This window comes from Aulonocara sp. 'chitande type north' Nkhata Bay, linkage group LG4, assembly GCF_057382095.1.
Source record: "Aulonocara sp. 'chitande type north' Nkhata Bay isolate Kocher_YH1m ecotype deep benthic linkage group LG4, A_spYH_male_GT1.1, whole genome shotgun sequence".
Taxonomy (NCBI): domain Eukaryota; kingdom Metazoa; phylum Chordata; class Actinopteri; order Cichliformes; family Cichlidae; genus Aulonocara; species Aulonocara sp. 'chitande type north' Nkhata Bay.
This window is the reverse complement of record NC_141347.1, coordinates 27,077,102-27,094,457: the sequence shown is the minus strand read 5'-3', so window position 1 is coordinate 27,094,457 and position 17,356 is coordinate 27,077,102. Positions and strand designations below refer to the sequence as shown.

Below are 17,356 nucleotides of genomic sequence, written 5' to 3'. Positions count from 1 at the left end.
ATGCTAAAATTGTATTTTTGATATCTATATTTTTTACTTTAATTTACTTCTTATTTGGCAAGCTGATTTTTCTGGAGCACTACCGTGCTTTGCAGAGAACAGTGATAAAGGCTTGGGAGTGAGAATATGTTGGTTAACACCTGCAATACACTGACAGCATTAGTAAAAGCAGAAAGCCAAAGTTTAAATGTCCCCAGGACTAGTGGAGGGAGGGTCGGCCTCACTACTTTTGCCTGCTGGTATTTAGAGCCAGCACTCATATAAAAAGCCAGGCCCAAAAGTCTGCCTATCCCCTTGCCTGAACAAAGGCACCATTGTGACCCTTCCCTCCTCTATGGAATGTAGAAGGGACAGCAGCCTCCCTCATCTTGCCCTCATGGTGGTGGTGGGGGGGCGGGGGACAGCAGTCCCACTAATGAGATTCTTTTCCAGGTTCGCAATTTACATCTGGGACAGACGTCCCCCCTCCGCCCCCCATCTAGCTATTGAGCTGGCGGAGCTCCCCTAAAAGAAAAAACAATCCCACCGCCTCCTCCAGCACCCCCTTTACCAGGCTAAGCATCAACACACAGACCGTCCTGACACTGTTAATCAACTGAGCAGTGTGTTACCAATGCACCAATTCACCCCTGTCTGGGCACTGTGCCCAGTGATTTCAAGCTTGCCCAGTTTCTCAGACTATTCAAGCTAGTTGTTGTTATTATTATTATTATTATTATTGTTGTTGTTCTTGTTGTTTTTGAACCTCTGTCAACTGTTAATATTAATTATATGCGCTGCAGTTCATAATCTTTCAGTGTATATATAAGCATTTTCATGCACAAAATGTGTCAAAATTTAGTTGAGCTGAAGATGGATACGTTGCTTGTCCATGTCCTGATATTCCATACCATTTGATAATAATATATTGATGTATCATTTGATTATGAGTCTCTCCTCTGAAAAATCTTCAAGGTCACAGGCTTTCTATTGCATTCTGTCAGCTCTAACCTGGTCCAAGTGCATAGATAGTTTGTCTTTAACAAGTCGAGGTCTCAGACCCTACCTTAGCCAGTCAAAGACCTCCGCCCTTCTTCGGAGAGAAGATCTGCCCTCTGACCTTAGCATGGACCCTTTCACTGGACCTTCTCTCTGACCTTTAACCTCTGTGTTTGCATGTCCCAGGGTTTACGGGTACCATGTGTCAAATAGACATAGACGAGTGCGCCAGCACGCCTTGTCAGAATGGAGCAAAATGCTACGATCGGCCCAATGGGTTTGAGTGCCGCTGTGCTGAAGGTAAGCGCTTCATTACTTAACAATTGTTAAGCAGAAGAGCCAAAGACAAAATAGCAGATGAGCCTTAACCAGTTGTTCAGGCCTTTGTTAAGCATTCTGTGTTATGGGGAGTTTCTCTGGGTGTCTGCTGATGAAACAGACTGACTTGAGGCCCCTAATCCCCCTCTTTCCCTCGTCGGCTCTCAGGACCATGGGGTCACTGAGGACCAGCAGTTGCCAAGAAAAGAGGCTTGGTCATTACCCTGACATCTGTTCATCTTTAAACCCCCTTACAACACCTTATGCTGCATTTTTAACTTTAATTCTTTAACATTTAGTTATGTTTGTGTTACAAAAGCATTCAACGTGTAAAGCTTCTCTCAAAGTCTGTATGTAAAGCTTGACTGTAGCTATATGTTGATATTTAATATGTTTGTTTGGACCTGTGCTTACTGAGGAGCACGGTCATTGTTTCAGTGGCCAGCTGCTTGGTGTTCCTTGTGTTTTTGGGCCCCTTCTGTTGAGTGAAGTGGCCCTGTTTGACGTGGTGCAGTCTATTGTTCCCTCCAACTCTGAGAACAATAGCAAGACTGGGAGGCCTGTGTAGGGCCCTTCTTTAGTCCTTTGCCCATCTCAGCATTGCTCTAAACACATACCACACACACCAAGTTTCTTGTCTGTTACACAGACACCGTTGATATGGAAACCACAGTGGTCAAAAGCCCAACTGTAGAAGCTTTTATGAAAAAGCAAGCATACAAAACATGGAAAAAAGAGAGAGAAAGTTAAACAAAAAACTGTTATGCTAAAGAGAAAGAGGAACATTTAACATTCGCACACAGACACACACACACATATATATGTATATATATATAAAAGCACTTCTTATTCTTAATTCTTAATGTACTTTTTAATTCAGAATATTAATTTATTCTTAATGAATTTTTTCCCCTCTATAGGTTATGAGGGCATACTTTGTGAAAGTAACATCAACAACTGTCAGCCCGACCCATGTCACCATGGTACCTGCATTGATGGCATTGCCAGCTACACCTGTAACTGTGAACCTGGTTACACAGGGTATCGCTGTGAGAATCAATTAAATGAGTGCCACAGCAACCCTTGTCAGAATGGGGGCAAGTGTATGGACCAGGTCAACAAGTACATCTGCCAGTGCCAACATGGAACCTCGGGTAAGAGAAAAATCCCACAACGTATCATGTACTTGTACTTTGTTAACTCAAGCCATTGATTTATTCCCTTTATTAATGCCGTTGCTCTTCAACATAACAATAATGCTGTGACAATATATAAAATGCTATAGAATTAGACTCTTTAGTATACTTTATTATAAAGAATGTATATAGAATTTTGTTCTGAAATGTAATGAAAGATTTTCTGCATTGTTAAAATTGTTAAAATGTCTACAGTCTTAATATAAAAGTTCTTTTTGCACCCAGGTACAAACTGCGAGATAAACTTTGATGACTGTGCCAGCAACCCATGTGACTATGGCATCTGCAAAGATGGCATTAATCGCTATGACTGTGTTTGCAAACCTGGCTTCACTGGTAAGGTCTTATGAAAATAACAGTGTGAATAAATCCTCACTGAAAATGTTGACAAAGAACTCTAATTATGTATAACATTTCTCTTGCAGGTCCCAAATGTAATGTGGAAATAGATGAGTGTGCATCTAGCCCCTGCAGGAATGGAGGAAAATGTATAGATGAAGAGAATGGATTTCACTGCCTGTGTCCTGATGGCTTTAAGCCTCCTTACTGCTACTCTCAGGTGGATGAGTGTGGCAGTGGCCCATGCGTCCATGGCTCATGCAGGGACGACATTAATGGGTATATACATTTAACAGCTTTTTTAAACTTTAAAGTGATTCAGATGGGCACATAGGAAACATAATCTTGAAATGGGCTCCATCCAAGACTGTGGTTAATCCTATAACTTATACATCAGGTCAATGTTATTTCATTCTTACAAACTGAACATTTTTGGCTTATTAACTGTTCTCTGGTATTTCCAGTTACCGCTGTGACTGTGAGCCGGGATGGGTGGGAAAGAACTGTGACCTGGACAGGAACGACTGTCTGCCAAGTCCCTGCCAGAATGCTGGCACATGCATTGATCAACTCAATGGTTTCACCTGCAAGTGTCGCCAAGGCTTCAGAGGTGAGAGGGCATCAAAGTAGCCAAACACACCATCAACCTTAAAATGTTCAGTAGAAAGAGCAGAATACACACGTATAGCACATGCAGCAGAGAAGAAATAGCTAAACATATCTGATGTCCTCCATGAATTTTCATCTTAGGCTATGGCAATTGTCTACCTCCCCCTAGTGGTACATAAAAATATGCTAATCCATACATATATTCGTCTCCTTTGTCCTTTGACAGGTAACCTCTGCCAGGTGAACGTCAATGAATGTGAGTCCAGTCCCTGTCTGAACAAGGGCACTTGTGTAGATGGCGTGGCAAGTTTCACTTGCCTGTGTGAGCTTCCTTACAGTGGACCCACTTGTGCTGAAGTCCTTACTCCTTGCTCTCCTAATCCCTGTGCCAATCATGCTGCCTGCATCCACACACCAGATTACATGGGTTATCAATGCAAATGCCCACCAGGGTGGCAAGGTTCGCAAATTTTGTATTCAGTCATCTCAGTGCTTAGCATAGATAGTCTAATTGGAAGCTTACAGCTATATCTTGTGAAACGCTTCCTTTACAGGTCAGCTGTGTAACAGAGATGTGAATGAATGTATCTCAAACCCCTGCAAAAACCGTGGGACTTGCGCTAACACGCTCGGAGGGTTTGTGTGCTCTTGCAGAGCAGGATATACTGGGCTAACCTGCGAAACAGACATCAATGACTGTTCACCTAGTGAGTTGCTGTTTACACTTACAGTTATCATATAATTATTAAATGACTGTTACTAATAAATAAAATGCCAAATTCATGTGCAGGTACTGTATTTGCCCAAAGCTGTTTTCTTCTCTTTTGCTTTTAGATCCCTGCCTAAGTGGAGGTTCCTGTACAGATGGTGTGAACTTCTTCCACTGTAGCTGTCTGCCAGGCTTTACAGGGTCTCATTGTTCTGTAGAGATCAATGAATGCCAAAGTTCCCCTTGCAAAAATGGAGGCACTTGCACAGATTATGTTAACTCCTACACCTGTACCTGTATGCCTGGGTTTACTGGCATCCACTGCGAAACAAACATCCCTGATTGTACTGAAAGGTGTGTATCTGGAGCTATATCATGTACTCAAAAAAATAATCTAGCTATACAATACAACATAAAGTGAATATAAAATTAATTTTTAGGTAAAATGAAGTACAAGCTTACATTTTCACACATGTCCACAGCTCTTGCTTCAATGGGGGGACATGCACAGATAAAATCAATGGATATTCCTGTACTTGTCGCTCTGGCTTCACCGGGTCCCACTGCCAGTATGAAGTCAATGAGTGTGACTCCCAGCCCTGCCTCAATGGAGGCATTTGTCAGGATGCCCTGGAGTCATTCCGTTGCTCTTGCCCCAAGGGCTATGCTGGCAACCGTTGTCAGGTACAAATATTTAAATGCACCCCTGAAATTTCACGTTTAGGACTTTAATTGTCATACACAAATAAAACAAATAAATTCTAAATTCAGTCGCTCTCTTCCTTACATAGACGCCAGTTGATTGGTGCAGGCGCGCATCTCCATGTCATAATGGAGGACGCTGCCGTCAAAAGGATGCCTCATTCATCTGTGAATGTACTGATGGCTGGTCTGGCCGTTACTGTGACATCCCTAGAGTCTCCTGTGAAGCTGCTGCCCGCCAAAGAGGTATTTTAATGTTGGGTACAATTTGATGTAACCTCTGTCTGCGTTTGTGACTAAGTTACTGATGTAAACTTTGCTCACAAATCTATGTTATTAGGGCTCCAGACGGATGAACTATGCCACCATGGTGGTCACTGTGTTAATACCGGGAATACTCACTATTGCAAATGTCCTAATGACTACACTGGAAGCTATTGCGAAAATCAAGTGGATCATTGTGAAGACAAACCTTGCCGCAATGGCGCCACCTGCAGGGGATATGTGGGAGGATACCAGTGTGATGTAAGTTTCTTTGTTTTAACATGTTCTTTTCCTTTTAATTGTCAGATTTCAAAACAGTCTGGGTTTCTTTTTTGCTTTCAAACATTAATTGTTGTGTCATTACAGTGTATGCCAGGTTATACCGGAAAGGACTGCGAGATAGAAATCAACGAGTGCCAGTCTCATCCCTGCCAGAATGGAGGCACTTGCATTGATTTGGTGGGACACTATATCTGCTCCTGTCCCCCTGGCACCCTGGGTATGTAAGCACATGTAAAACAAAACCCTATGCTTACTAGTGAATACTTTGGTGGCAGATTTCTTTTCTTATGTATGGATCACTTTGGTAATAGCAATATCACTTTCTCACTTAGTTGTATGCATGTAGAATGTTATCACAAGTGGGCCTCATGTTTATTGCACCTTCACAGAGGGCCTATTGTAGAGTAGAAGGCATCCAGGCGCTGCATGTAAAGTCGTAGTTTCCATGTTAGGGGGAAGGTTTTCAAGGATGAGCTGAGCTGAAGGTATAGACTCACATGATGTGTGGAGGAATTTTCTTTGTCTGTGAGTTTGGTCAAGTCATATAAGACATGAGCTAACCACGCCCATCTGCTTAGGTGTTTGACTGGAACGTGTTTCTCCATATTGCAATATGTTATTAAACCCACTTCAAATAATGCTCGCCGGTGTTTGCAGTTTATTTTAAAAACAACAAAATAAATATCTCATGTATACGAAGAGTTTATAATTACCCTGTCCTTTTAAAGGTGTTCTCTGTGAGATCAACGAAGATGACTGTGCTCCACACCCAAGGCTACGCAATGCGCCTCCTAAGTGCCTAAACAATGGCACCTGTGTGGACAGAGTAGGTGGATATCGCTGCAACTGTCCCCCTGGTTTCACAGGAGAAAGATGTGAAGGAGACATAAATGAGTGTCTCTCTCAGCCCTGCATTCCTTCCAACAGTCTTGATTGCATACAGTTGCCCAATGACTACCAATGTGTCTGCAAGCCCGGCTTCACAGGTTAGACACCTATGAACAATTCCCATTCTCCATGAACCTTCATCGTGCTTTTTTGTTGTTGTTGTTGACCAAATGTATAACTTTACTAACTATACCTTGTTTTTTAGGTCGGAGGTGTCAGAGTAGGTTCAGTGTGTGTGAGTCTCAGCCTTGTCAGAATGGAGGAGTCTGTTCAATAACTAGCAGCTCTTCTCAGGGATACACCTGCACATGCCAACTTGTAAGTGTAAATATGAAAAGCTTGTAATTTGGCCTCCTAGTTTTTAAATTACAGCATTCTTGATTTAAAGGTTCATATATCAACCTCCAAAAATTATGTCTCTCTTAGGGTTATGCAGGGCCTAACTGTGAAAGAAGCATGTCCTGTCGGGAGCTATCCTGCTACAACGGAGGTAGCTGTTCACTTACCCTAAGAGGGGCTCGTTGCACATGTCTACCAGGTTATGGTGGACCCCAGTGTCAGCATCGCAGCAATGATGGGTGCTCAGCCATGCCCTGCCGCAATGGAGGACTATGCACTGAAGAGACCAGCTTCCCATTTTTCAACTGTCAGTGTCTCAGTGGATGGAAGGGCAGACGATGTGAGCACAGCAGAACCACTGTCCCTCCAGTCCCCTCATGCCCTCTGGCAGACTGTGATGCCAAAGCTGCAGATGGTTTTTGTGACAAACAATGTAATTCATTGCCTTGTCACTGGGACGGCGGTGACTGCTCTCTAGCGATGAAGCCCTGGGATAAATGTGGAGACCCACACTGCTGGCGTGTCTTCAACAATAGCCAATGTGACAAGTCCTGTAACAATGCTGACTGTCTGTATGACAACTTTGACTGCAAAACTAAGGAGAAAGTTTGCAAGTGAGTTTAAATTTTCAGTTTAAAGGATACTCGCCAGTATTTACAGAACTGAGAAAATTTCACGTGCTTAACCTTCTGTTTATATCATCTCCAGTCCAATATATGAAGCCTATTGCATCGACCACTATGCTGATGGAAAATGTGACCAGGGCTGCAACACAGAAGAGTGTGGTTGGGATGGCCTGGACTGTGCAACGAAAGTTGCAGAAAAACTTGCTGAGAACGTCTTGGTTTTGGTTGTTCTAATGCCTCCAGAGGAGCTTCTTCGCACCGGGACAGTTTTTCTGCAGAAATTAAGTGCTATCCTACGCACTTCAGTCCGTTTCAGGCTAGACAGCAATGGAAAAGCTATGATCCAACCCTACACCCGCGAAAGCGCACGCATGAAGCGGGAACTGGAAGTCATTGGGTCAGTCAGGCATACAGTAAAATAAAAGCCTAAGCCTTTCCTGTAGATTGTACATTACACTAAACTCTTGCTTCTCTGCTGTTTCTGTAGCTCGATAGTCTATGTAGAAATAGACAACCGCTTATGCACGGAGGACTGCTTCTTAACAGCTGACAGTGCTGCAGAGTACCTTGGAGCTCTGTCAGCAGTAGAAGGGCTCCAGTTCCCCTACCCCCTCAAAGAAGTCCGTGGTGAGTAGGGATACTTATTATGCACAAATGAACTACAACTAATAAGTTACAAATGTGTAATTATGTCTTTCCTTCTCCCCACAGGTGAAAAAATCAATGGCACCATTGTTGAATTACCCTTCTATCTGATGGTGGTGGGGATAGCTTCTGTTTTTCTTTTAGTCATCCTTATCATAGGCATGCTAATTGCTCGCAGAAAAAGAGAGCACAGCACCCTGTGGTTCCCTGAAGGCTTCTTCCTCAAGAAGGAGCCCAGCAGCAACAAAAACCGCAGAGAACCTGTGGGCCAGGATGCTCTGGGAATGAAGTAAGTTATGATAAGTGCCTTGAGGCAAGTATTGTTGTATTTTGGGAGTATATAATAAAAATTGAATTGAATTGAATTGAAGTGCTTTCATTTTTTAATTAAATATTACCCCTCTTGGATTTACATTGTTATTCATCTGCCAACAGGCACATGCCAAAAACTGTGGAAGAATCTCTCCTCGGAGATCATAGTGACCAGTGGATAGATACAGACTGCCCAGAACCAAAAAGGCTCAAGGTCGGTTTTGCAAGTGTTTTGCAGTTTACATAAACAGAAGCACAAGAGTGTGTATGTGTGTCTGTGTGTGTATGTTTTTAAGCCACTTGCATTTAAAATGTTTTCTGTCTCTTTTTTTAATCTTTTCCTGTAATTTCAGGTTGAGGAGCCAAGTATGCTTTCAGACGCTGAAGATACAGTGGACTGCAGACAGTGGACACAGCATCACCTTGCAGCTGCAGATATCCGTGTGCCTCCCACCATGCCCCTCACTCCACCCCAAGGAGAATTTGAAAGTGACTGCATGGATGTTAATGTCCGAGGCCCAGGTTGGTAGTGATATCAAGTAAAGTTTTCAAATTGAAACTGTCATTTGCAAATAACTTTATACTTTCCTCTTACAGTATAATTCAGCAACCAAATAGACATTAAATCACGCACGCCTGTTTTCATCTCCTAACAGATGGTTTTACACCTCTGATGCTGGCATCATTCTGTGGAGGTGGCTTAGAGTCTGAGGTAGCAGACGAGGAGGAGAATGAAGAGTGTTCTGCCAACATCATCTCTGACCTAATCTACCAGGGTGCATCCCTTGCAGCCCAAACAGACCGCACTGGTGAGACAGCCCTTCACCTGGCTGCTCGCTACGCACGTGCTGATGCTGCCAAGAGGCTGCTGGATGCTGGAGCAGATGCCAATGCTCAGGACAACACGGGACGCACCCCATTACATGCTGCTGTAGCTGCAGATGCACAGGGTGTCTTCCAGGTAATCAACACATACTGGTTATTTGATATGCTACATCGGAATGTGATTGGAATACTGTAGCACATTTCTTGCACATTTCAATTGTTTATAAATTAAAATTTAAAATTTTATCTGTCACACACTTCTAGATTCTGATCAGAAACCGAGCCACGGATCTTGACTCACGTATGTACGACGGATCAACAGCACTAATCTTGGCTGCACGGCTGGCAGTAGAGGGCATGGTAGAGGAGCTCATCACGTGCCATGCAGATGTTAATGCAGTTGATGAGTTGGGTAAGTATGTGCCATTTATCACACATGTCCTAATGCATGCATTCCCAATGCATTCATTATACTGAAATCATTTCTCTTAATTTGAATTGTTTGTTGTGTCTTAGGTAAATCTGCCTTGCACTGGGCTGCTGCCGTCAACAATGTGGATGCCACTATTGCCTTGCTCAAGAATGGTGCAAACAAAGATATGCAAGATCTTAAGGTATGTCATTCTTCTATATTGTTTTTAAGACACTTTTTCACAACTGCACCTTTATACGTGTTTGTATCTAACAATCTCTGTTAATTTTATTTCTTTTTTCAGGAGGAAACCCCACTGTTTCTTGCAGCCCGTGAGGGCAGCTGTCATGCTGTGAAGGTGTTGCTGGCTCACTTTGCAAACAGAGAAATCACAGACCATATGGACAGGCTGCCAAGAGACATTGCTCAAGAGCGTATGCATCATGACATTGTACAGCTTCTTGATGAATATAACACAGTGAGGAGCCCCCAGGGCCATGGCGGAGCAGGTCACCACCTCACTGGGGGACACACCTTGTCTCCTCTTATGTGTCCTCCCAGCGCTTTTCTACCTAATCTGAAGAACACCCCACAGGGTAAGAAAAACCGTCGGCCTGGGGCCAAAGGTTCTAGCCTGGGAGGCCAGCATGCCGCTAGCCTGAAGGAGTCAGTGAAGGCCCGCAATAAGAAGCTAACCCTGGACATGCAGAGTGCCTTACTGGAGAGCTCAGTTACTCTGTCCCCAGTTGACTCACTGGACTCACCTCATGGGGGAGCTAGCAATGCTGGCTACATCACCAACCCCACGTCTCCAGTCGCCATGCAGTCACCAGGGCTTTTCCACCCATCAGTGTCTGTCCCAAACACCCCGATGGTACATGGCAGCATGTTAGAGGGAGGTGGCCCCTTTGCAGTGTCTCTAGCCCAACTCAATGATCTAGGAAGTGGAGGAATGTCCTTGCAGGGACGCGTCTCTATGACATCAGATATCAACCATGGCTATGTGCTGAATTCAAGCCAGATGGGGCTAAATATGGGCATGGTCAGTCCTGTCAGCGTGCCCTTTGATTGGCACAATCGCATGCCCCCTTCATCCCAATGTGGTCAACAGGTAGTGAATATTGTGCAGAGCAGCCAGGCAGGCATGCACCCCCAGAGTCCAGCCATGCAGCAACAGGGCATGCTGATGCACCAACAGCAGATCTACCGTAATCCCATGCTGCAGCCAACACCTGTTACCTCCACACCCACTATAAGCCCCGTAAAGCTGCCTTTGATTGCTGAGCAACAGCAGCAGCAACAGCAGCAACCACAGCAACAGCTCATGAATCACAACATTACCAACCAGCAAAGCATGGCTTCCGCCCCACCAACACCCCAGACATCACAGGCCCCACCAGCCTTCTTCCAGCAGCAGCAGATGCCTCAGCAGTCCTCCCAGCCACAGCCTCCTGCTCAGGTCCCCCAGGCAGCCACATCAGCAGCTCAGCCAGCTCAGGCGCTCCCCTCCCAGCCTAGTGGTAGCATGGCAGGAAAGGAGGATTACCCTACCCCTCCCTCCCAGCACAGCTATTCATCCACAATGGATGCCACACCCAAGCATTACCCTCATTTGCCCAGTGAGCACCCTTACCTGACACCGTCTCCAGAGTCTCCTGAGCACTGGTCCAGTCCTTCTCCTCACTGCGTCTCCGATTGGTCGGATTCCACACCCAGCCCAGCAGTTGCTGTCCCTGCCCAGACCCAAATTACTCAAATTCCAGAGGCCAATGGCAAGATGCAAGTTTTTGCATGAAGATCATATAGCCTCTGCTTGAAAATGGACCAAGGGTGAAAGAATTTGAGGACTGGCTCTTGGGGTCTGTCTGTGTTTTTATGTGTCAGCCTGTTTCCAAGATTTTCATTGGATTTGGATTGACTGCTTATCACGAGGATTGTCTGCTGGTCGATTTTGCAGAGAAAAAAAGTAAAGGGATATGTGTGTTGTCTGAAAAAACAGCAGACAATTTAATGAAGTAATTCTGTCACAGATGGACTTGTTTTTTATTATAAAAAAAAGTATATGAAGAAAACCAAGTCTTTCATTTCAAAGACTTGGGACATTCCTAAAAACTAACAAACATTTAAAAGTAGATAAGAGGAAAAGTGAAATGCTGAAGGGAATTCATTTATTTTTATTTATTGTCTTTATCTATCTAAACTACTTTTTAGTTCTTTTTCTCTGTCCTAGCTTCTCATATAAAGTGTCACCCCAAGATTAAAAACAGATTGAAATGAAAAACAAAAACATTTCAAAAATTGCCCTGCAATTGTGATATCTTCAGCTGATTTGTGGTTTTCCATATTAGTATTATGAACAAGAATGTAGATAAGTGTCTCTAAAGCACTTCAAACGACCAGCCCAATAGAGCAAGTGTGGGTCCGGTACAAAATGATTAAAATGGATATTTATAATATATGGGTGGCATTTAATCCATGGTAATTTTCTTTATCACCTTTCAAAATGAGGTCAACAGAGTAAAGTTTTAGTTAATGCTTCCATTTGTAGCTTCTTACTGACACTGAAGTATATGTACTGCCAACCTTGATAGCTTCAGTTTTAAGGCATGTTTATATTCACGTTAAAAGAAATATGTTTCAAACAGAACTGTTTTGCCTATAAAATCAGCCGCTCACTGCCGTTATGTTTTACTTTGCTTTATATTCTGTATATTTTTTTTAAACACCATTTCAGATATGCTAAGCTTTGCTTGTATCAGCTGCTATTTTCTTTAGTCTTCCCTGCAAAACATTCCTCCATGTTGCTGGTCTTATTGAGTCTGGATTCTGCACCACTCAGTGGGATCCAGCACAGAACAGAACACAGACTAGCAGAATTTGTTAAGCTTGTGATGTCCCTGAGCAGACTAAATGGACTATTTGCAGCAGTTAAGATCTCGGTGGCACTCTCACCTTGTCTACGGTGATGTAGTGGTCAGCATGAAGGCGTGGCTACTGGGTTGTAACTGCTTATGCCCTGTCACTCCTCAGGGAGGTGTTTTATGGCATGCAGTGGGATAGTGCCCCTGCATCTACAGTAGTATCAGTCCAGGGGCTATGTGGTTGCATCTTAAGATGAATGTTAAAATAGACCCAAGGAAAAAAACACTACCATGTAGTGTTGTTCCCTATAACTTTTTTGCTAAATTCTGAGATGACACTGTCATTTAGCTAACCGAGAGTTGACCAAGTCTTTTATTTCATTGTGACATCCTTAACATTTTGTGGGCATTTCAACATAAAGTCAGATAATAATAGTAGAATTTTACAAAAGTACGTTTCGCATGTTTATTTTGTGACAACATGAACAGAAATAAGTTGGCCACCACTTTAGTGTGTCATAGACTTATTATATCTTTCATTTATTGTTTATTCTGTTCATTATAGAATCAGATACTGTTCTGCCAGACCTGAGAAACATGTTCACAGTCCAGTTCACATCTTACTTAAAATGAAAACAGTTTTTTGGCTGTTTATTTGTTTATTTTTATATATAACTTGTTTTACAATTTCTCTACCAGGCCGCACTAAGTGTTTTGTACATTTCAATCTCTCAAGTTCTGTTTGTAAATATGTTTGTTCTGGGTAGATCATTGCTTGAGAAATATTGTTTCTAAAATGATTGTTGTGTACTAAAAGGACAAAAATAAAATGTACTTCATTTAGCATTATTTCAAGCTGAGGCTGTGACTGATTTTTTTTACACGTTAGTTAACAGTTAACATAAATTTAATGTTAATGTACAAATGTCCACTCTTTTTACATCAAAGTTTTGGATACCTCCTGTTCGAGTTGCTATGCTAGACAAACTATGTGATGGCACTGTTACTGAATTATCCAAACATATTTTCCACATTATGTTTACCTCTAGGATTGCTCAAAATACAATTAGGACTATTCACAGGAACTTATTGCAGTGGAGGTGAGACCCAAACATTAATTTCAAATGTTAAATCATTGCTCTTTTATTATTTGCATTCACAACATTTATTTTAAGATCGACTCAACTCTTGTATTATATCTGCAAAAAGGTTAAATCAAAGGCATGTAATTTATATAATCAAGTACATCGTTTTAATAGTTTTGCGTTTAGATTTTGTTAGCATCATTACAGTGTAGTAGTTCTTGTTTTATCTAAAATTAAGAGTATGACAGAAATCTTAGTAGACAGTTAAGTACATAAATATTACACAAATTAGTAATAAACACAACTTTTTCAGTTACTACTGTACTGATAAAATGATAAACACTTTTGCTCAGAAAGAAACTATATATCACCTTACAGTTGGGTGTTACAAATAAAATAATATAGTATAATATAATAAAATATAATATAATAAAGTCATAGCTATCGCTCTCGAGAATTATCTTCACGTGAATAATACTTCTAATCTGTGCAACAATAGAATCCTCATATTCACAGAATCATTTCTTTCCTGCCCTCCTCTGCAGAAGGCGCAGAACCCCCAGCGTAGCACTAAACACGCGGTCATGTTTAAAGATCATCTTGTAGAATGTGTGCAGAGGCAGTTGGCCAGTTGGATCTGCATGCTTGAGGGCAGTCATGGGCATGTACACTTTGTTGGTCTGGTGACGCAGAGGAGGGTCCTTGGCTGTGATCACGTTAACTGTTTGCTGAAAAATAAAAGCAAAAAAATTAAAACATTCATAAGTTTTCTTTTTTTTTTGTTTCCCGTTTGGATCTTTAGCCATCAGAATTGTTGTCTTAAGGCCAAGAAAGATGCCAAGCGGATTTATTTTACCAAGTGGATCATCATGGCCTTGCCATATTGGTCCATTTGATTGACCTTTATTATAATTATGTATTTATTTTACAAACGGGACAGACATAACTGGGGGATAGGACAGGGAGAAAGAATGAAAGAAAGAGAGGGAGAGAAAGAAAACCAGAGGGGAGAAGAGACGGTGAGAAAGGGGGGTAGAAAGAAAGAAAAACAAACAAAACACCTGGATCACCTGTATGGAGAAAAAAAAACAGAAGAGAAAGCAAACAAAAAAAAGAGCAACATAATAAATACAGCACCATCACCATAAACTAGCTAGCAGTAGATAACAGTAGATACTAAACATTAAACGATATTGTGCAGCACGCAAGATAGACAGCGCACAATGTGCTTTGAGGCAGCAGCCAAGAAAGGTGTAGTCCGCGTCTGTGAACACCCGTGTGTACACCTGTGTGCACACCTGTGTGGATCAGCATGCTTGTATTCCAAAGGTTTCTCCATGTAACGATCTGCTGGGGAGTGTGGGGAGGCACAGCCCCGTCCCCCAGGGCATGAAGCAGGTATGGAGGAGATCCAGGCCCCAGATATCCAGAGGCCCCAGAGTACGAGGACCCGAGGAGGACCACCAAAAGGGGGGAACCGTGCCACCCTCCTGGGAAGAGCTGAGTAGAGCCCCAAACGAGAGGTCACCCAGCAGCTACGGAGCAGAGGCCAGAGGGGGTTGTAGTGGCGTGCCCGCGGGCTCTCCCGGCAGCCTCTCTGTGCCAGAGAGGACCGAGCTTCAGGCCCATTCATAAATTTTCACTAAAAAACATGTTATTTTACCGTACCTTTAAAAACACAATTTTAACCACTTGCCTCAGCCACTTCCTCTGGTGTCTGACTTAAAGAAGTAAAGATTTCTTTAGAGTATGGAAGGTAAAGTTCCCTGAATATCCTGGCAGTCTCTTCATCCGTCCCTGATAGATCCATCTTCTCAGCACTTTCGTACATTTTCCTTTCAAACTCCGTCACCACAGGGCCAGGTTCTACTAGAGTTGTCCTTTGAACAAGGATATAAAAAAAACATAACATTAAGACCACTGTCCCTTTACACTCATTAAGTTTTTAATATTTTGCCAATGTGGGCTTACTGATAACTCAAGTTTTAGTTGTGGGCTGGCTGCATTTTTAATGCTGTAGTATGTTTCAGGACATGTAATCACTTGATGTTAAACTTCATTGCTTGCACTGCCAGACTTTCACAAAATCCTTCCACAGCAAATTTGGATGCAGAGTAGACATCGTTGAACAGAAGTCCTGGTTGGAAATATTATGAAAGATGTTAGCTTTTAGTTTTTTCTACATTGTATGCATGTTCTGAAGTTTTTTATCAGCACAAACAAACACACCCTGTAGTCCCATGACACTGCTCATCACCACAATGTGGCCACTCTGTCGCTGCTTCATGTCAGGCAACACCTCTTTCACCAGACGCACCAGGCCAAAGAAATTTGTGTCAAACAGCTCCTTCATTGCATCGATACTCTGGCACTCCAGCGGCCCAATCATGCCAACACCAGCATTGTTTACTGTAACAACAGAATACACTATGCTTTCAAACTGTATACTTGTAAAAAGAAATGTTGAATTCAATTAAAGCTTATCTACAAGATGGAGGAAAAACAGACCAAGAACATCCACCCGTCTGTTCGGCAAGCTGTTAATACATTCTTTGATGGAAGTTTCACAGCAGGCATCCAACTCTTTGATTTCGAGGGTTTTGTTTAAGGAATCACCTGCTGCTTTCTCCAAGGGTCCCCGTTTCCCAAGATCTCTCATGGTGGCAACCACTGCCTCAGATAAAGAGGGAACACACTGACTGTCAGCAATGATGGTTACTTCTACCACCTACCTGTACTATAAGCAAGGACTGATCAGCTGACCTTTAAACCGCCTCAGTTCATCTTTGGCCAGCCGTGCAGCCACAGCCAAGCCAATGCCAGAAGAACACCCAGTCACCAGCACCCTCCGGGTTGCCATGCTCGTTGATCTTTGACCTAAAGGTTCAGGTGGTCTTGACTGGTCAGTCAAACAACGTTGAGAAAAGAGAAATATTATTAAAGATATTATTAAAGGAATATTCTTCAGCCAATGTAAAGTCTTTGTAGTAATCACTCTATTGGCATATACATCTAGCTTAGTTGGAGTTTTGTTTTGTTTTTTACCATGAATTGGATAAAAAGAAGAAATGTTACTGTTAAATACTTCTTTTTAATATGTATGTATGTATATATATATATATATATAAAACAGCAAAAACTGATCACTCACATAATGCACTGGTTGACAATTTACTAATTAACTTAAAAAAAATTTTAACAAAAGGTCACTTCTTGTGTGTCCATGTGAAGTGATATTAAGACTAGAGTGCCTTTGTTATTTGTTAAAAGATTACATTGGCGCTAATCTGCTTAATGTGTGCTGGAATGTTTGTCTGCCTTACCAAAGCCCAACACCTTTTTATTCAGAATGGAACCAACAGATATTCACATAAGGACATATTATAAAGAGTTATTTTAAAGAAGCGGTATTATGAAGAGAATAGAATAACACGTTTAGAGACCAAGTGTAATAATTCTTAACATTAGGGTTTGTTTGTTTTTTTAAAGATAGTATTGCTTTGTAGTTATATATTAAGTCTCACGGCATCCCAAGAGAAATTTATTAAAATAAAAAATTACAATATTTTTTCCGTAACACATTTAAGTATAATTACACTATAACAGTTCAATGCTAATTAATAAAGTACACTGTGCTAAAGCAAAGTACTTGGTATACAATTTGTAGTGAGTCAACATAAACTATCACTGCAGAATGAATAGCCTGCAGCAGACGCTGTAAATCCCTACAGGACGAGTTAACCACATTCAAGTCGAACCCTAGAGGCATGTAGTTTTCTTTGTAGTTGATATTGTAATATACCAACCTGTGGAGCGAACAGCGCTTTCTTCACAACAGTGGATATGGGAAATAAAGAGACAGTAATAAACTAGTAGCTCACTCAACTTCGTAGCGCAGCATTCGGAGAGCAGAGGCAAGACTGGGACACGGCTACATAAGCCCAGTGATTATCTAAGGTCAGTCAG

At 42.1% G+C, this 17,356-nt stretch overlaps 2 protein-coding genes across 2 annotated transcripts in view; one reads left to right on the top strand and one right to left on the bottom strand.

Annotated features, from left to right (window-relative positions):
* The window catches only part of notch3 (notch receptor 3), a 27,584-nt gene extending 14,424 nt beyond the window's left edge, over positions 1 to 13,160 (top strand). Inside the window, exons 10-33 of the mRNA XM_086289542.1 lie at positions 1,165 to 1,278; positions 2,217 to 2,450; positions 2,718 to 2,828; positions 2,918 to 3,110; positions 3,296 to 3,441; positions 3,667 to 3,900; positions 3,995 to 4,147; positions 4,275 to 4,503; positions 4,632 to 4,833; positions 4,941 to 5,097; positions 5,192 to 5,376; positions 5,482 to 5,614; positions 6,126 to 6,383; positions 6,491 to 6,603; positions 6,712 to 7,238; positions 7,333 to 7,647; positions 7,738 to 7,877; positions 7,962 to 8,184; positions 8,331 to 8,421; positions 8,561 to 8,729; positions 8,864 to 9,168; positions 9,297 to 9,444; positions 9,549 to 9,646; positions 9,749 to 13,160. Coding sequence (XP_086145668.1) covers positions 1,165 to 1,278; positions 2,217 to 2,450; positions 2,718 to 2,828; positions 2,918 to 3,110; positions 3,296 to 3,441; positions 3,667 to 3,900; positions 3,995 to 4,147; positions 4,275 to 4,503; positions 4,632 to 4,833; positions 4,941 to 5,097; positions 5,192 to 5,376; positions 5,482 to 5,614; positions 6,126 to 6,383; positions 6,491 to 6,603; positions 6,712 to 7,238; positions 7,333 to 7,647; positions 7,738 to 7,877; positions 7,962 to 8,184; positions 8,331 to 8,421; positions 8,561 to 8,729; positions 8,864 to 9,168; positions 9,297 to 9,444; positions 9,549 to 9,646; positions 9,749 to 11,239 — 5,969 coding nt within the window. The 3' untranslated portion in view covers positions 11,240 to 13,160. The remainder of the gene's footprint in view (positions 1 to 1,164; positions 1,279 to 2,216; positions 2,451 to 2,717; positions 2,829 to 2,917; positions 3,111 to 3,295; positions 3,442 to 3,666; positions 3,901 to 3,994; positions 4,148 to 4,274; positions 4,504 to 4,631; positions 4,834 to 4,940; positions 5,098 to 5,191; positions 5,377 to 5,481; positions 5,615 to 6,125; positions 6,384 to 6,490; positions 6,604 to 6,711; positions 7,239 to 7,332; positions 7,648 to 7,737; positions 7,878 to 7,961; positions 8,185 to 8,330; positions 8,422 to 8,560; positions 8,730 to 8,863; positions 9,169 to 9,296; positions 9,445 to 9,548; positions 9,647 to 9,748) is intronic.
* LOC147332802 (retinol dehydrogenase 8) lies at positions 12,790 to 17,356 on the bottom strand. The gene is made up of 7 exons (XM_086289543.1): positions 17,197 to 17,356; positions 16,154 to 16,289; positions 15,899 to 16,060; positions 15,620 to 15,799; positions 15,434 to 15,527; positions 15,087 to 15,270; positions 12,790 to 14,118 (listed from the first exon to the last, which is right to left on the bottom strand). Exons 2-7 carry the CDS (start codon positions 16,248 to 16,250, stop codon positions 13,909 to 13,911), a joined length of 927 nt encoding a protein of 308 aa, XP_086145669.1. The 5' UTR covers positions 16,251 to 16,289; positions 17,197 to 17,356; the 3' UTR covers positions 12,790 to 13,908.